Source organism: Colobus angolensis, unplaced genomic scaffold (assembly GCF_000951035.1).
Source record: "Colobus angolensis palliatus isolate OR3802 unplaced genomic scaffold, Cang.pa_1.0 Scaffold26, whole genome shotgun sequence".
Classification (NCBI taxonomy): Eukaryota; Metazoa; Chordata; class Mammalia; order Primates; family Cercopithecidae; genus Colobus; species Colobus angolensis.
Window position 1 is genome coordinate 14440798 of NW_012115821.1, and position 2477 is coordinate 14443274.

General features: G+C 36.7%; 1 protein-coding gene across 1 annotated transcript in view; it reads right to left on the bottom strand.

Annotated features, from left to right (window-relative positions):
* The window catches only part of LOC105515466 (sarcolemmal membrane-associated protein-like), a 29824-nt gene extending 28027 nt beyond the window's left edge, over positions 1–1797 (bottom strand). The window contains exons 1-2 of the mRNA XM_011947300.1: positions 1662–1797; positions 412–486 (exon numbers count right to left, since the gene is read on the bottom strand). Coding sequence (XP_011802690.1) covers positions 412–486; positions 1662–1797 — 211 coding nt within the window. The remainder of the gene's footprint in view (positions 1–411; positions 487–1661) is intronic.
* Positions 1798–2477: the final 680 nt, after the last annotated feature.

Here is a 2477-nt window from a genome sequence, read left to right on the forward strand (position 1 = left end):
AAAGAAAGAAAAATGGGGACTCTCTGCCTTCTTACTTCCTATTCCATTTTTTTTTTTTTCCTGAGATAGAGTCTTGCTCTGTCGCCCAGGCTAGAGTGCAGTAGTGCAATCTCAGCTCACTGAAACCTCCACCCCAGGTTCAAGCGAATCTCCTGCCTCAGTCTCCCAAGTAGCTGGGATTACAGGCATGCACCACCATGCCCAGCTAATCTTTGTATTTTTAGTAGAGACAGGGGTTCACCATGTTGGCCACGCTGCTCTCGAATTCCTGACCTCAGGTGATCTACCCTCCTCAGCCTCCCAAATGCTGAGATTACAGGCATGAGCCACCGCGCCTGGCCTCCATTCCTTTTGAATCACTAAAAACACACACACAATAACAATCTCAAAGAGCTTTGGGGTCTTCCGTACCTTGAAGAACCTGTATTTGTTTAGTGGATTCCTCAACTTGATTTCGATAGGCTTTTCTTTCTTCTTCCAAAAGAGCTAAAAGTAAAGACACAGTATCTATTAATAATTTTGTGAATTAATGAAAGTACCCAGAGTTGAGCAGCTGAAAATTTCTTTTAAAACTCTCTCCTAAAAGATTATTGAAAGAAACAAAAGTTAGGCAGTATTAGCAGTATTAGCAGTTAGTTTCAAGATTTTAGGAGCACAGAACTGTAATAAGTAATAAATCTATTCAACTGAGTAGTGGAGTTTTCTGGACCTGGTATCACCAAGACAATATGTGCTTTTCTTAACACAAGAAACAGTCTTGATAATTGTTAATCGGCATTTTGAACTTAATTTTTAAAAAAGACTTAAAATTCTCATATTTACTGTCAAGCACATAGTAAACACTAAACTAAATAATTGCTGTTAACTAAATATTTTTTCATTGTAATTTAATATATTAGCCTGGATCCTCCAAAAGGTTCAAGTTAAGTGAATATCAATTCTAATTTCTTTGAGAAGCAGGAAAAGAAAGAAGTAGTAACAAGAAGTTCCTAGTTCCCTCCAGGGATGTAAATCTTCCTACTGGGCAGGAAAGCTATCTTGGAGAACATGATGACTCCATAGGTCATTCCCTTTCTCATTTTAAGACTCTTTGAGATACTAATTGTCTGCAACCAAGTAGTTACTGTGAATGGTACAGTAACTTTTGATAGGCTTTTCTTTCTTCTTCCAAAAGAGCTAAAAGTAAAGACACAGTATCTATTAATAGTTTTGTGAATTAATGAAAGTACCCAGAGCTCTTTAAGGAGCTAAAGTAAGCTCTAGGGAACTGCATAGACTCCACTGGCTTATGGCCTACAGATAAGTGAGCTACTAGAAAAGAACGTGGCTAGGACATTAGCTAACATTAGGCGTAACGAAAATTTAGAAATTTGAGTTTTCCTTTTGTTGTACTTAATATGCAATTAACTATTAAGATCTTTCAGTTAGTAAAGATCTTACTTGATTTTCACATCAACAGTGTGAAGGTAGAGCAACTGTAACTCCCCTCATTTTACTGACCTGAAACACAAGTTTAGAGAGGTCAAGTAAATATACCAAGATCACATATCTCATAAAGTTGTGAATCTGGAACATGCGTCTGGACTGCAAGTTTGGGGCCATCCAATTATATCGTGCTGCCTCCACACATCCCTAAAGAACCAAAGTAATCTTGATCTCACCTTGAAGTTCAAAGCATTTTTGTTTACTTGTTCTAGCTAGCTCCTGGGCTTCGATCAATTCCTTTCGAAGATGCTGTATTTCTTGCTTTGCCTCAATTTCTGACTGTGCACCCTGCAAGTCATCTGACAAAAACATGTTTATTTTAAAAGCAAGAGTTAGTATCACACTATAATCTCTACAATAAAAGACTGGTAATCTCTTTCATGTTTGCACATGCATAAACAACATAGAACAACTGAGTTAAATAAAACTTGGAAGCAAATTATAGTAAGCATTTTAGTAATTGGGAAAAAATACAAATACAGTTATATATATTAGTAATAATGGTGATGGCACTATAAAACATATATTAACAAAAATTATATATTCACAATTTTAGCATAAAAATAATGACAGTGATAGATTATAACTCATTGCTTATTAAGACTTGAAATTCAGTGAGATGAGCAAAATGCTATTCTTCTTCATCAATTTTGAAATTTCTTGATACCGGTCAGAAAAATTTCACTTGGAACTTAACTGGATACGGAAAACAACAAGAAACTTTTCTTCAAGAAACAGCTAAATTTTAGCACAATTACCCTAGTTGTGAAACACAAAATAAAAACTAGGCTGAAAGCTCTACTGAGCTTACTTTATCATCACCATTTCCCCAACACACACATATAACAATGTCTGGGCTGGGCGTGGTGTGGCTCACGCCTGTAATCCCAGCACTTTGGGAGGCCGAGGCGGGCAGATCATGAGGTCAGGAGATCGAGACCATCCTGGCTAATATGGTGAAACCCCATCTCTACTAAAAATACAAAAATTAG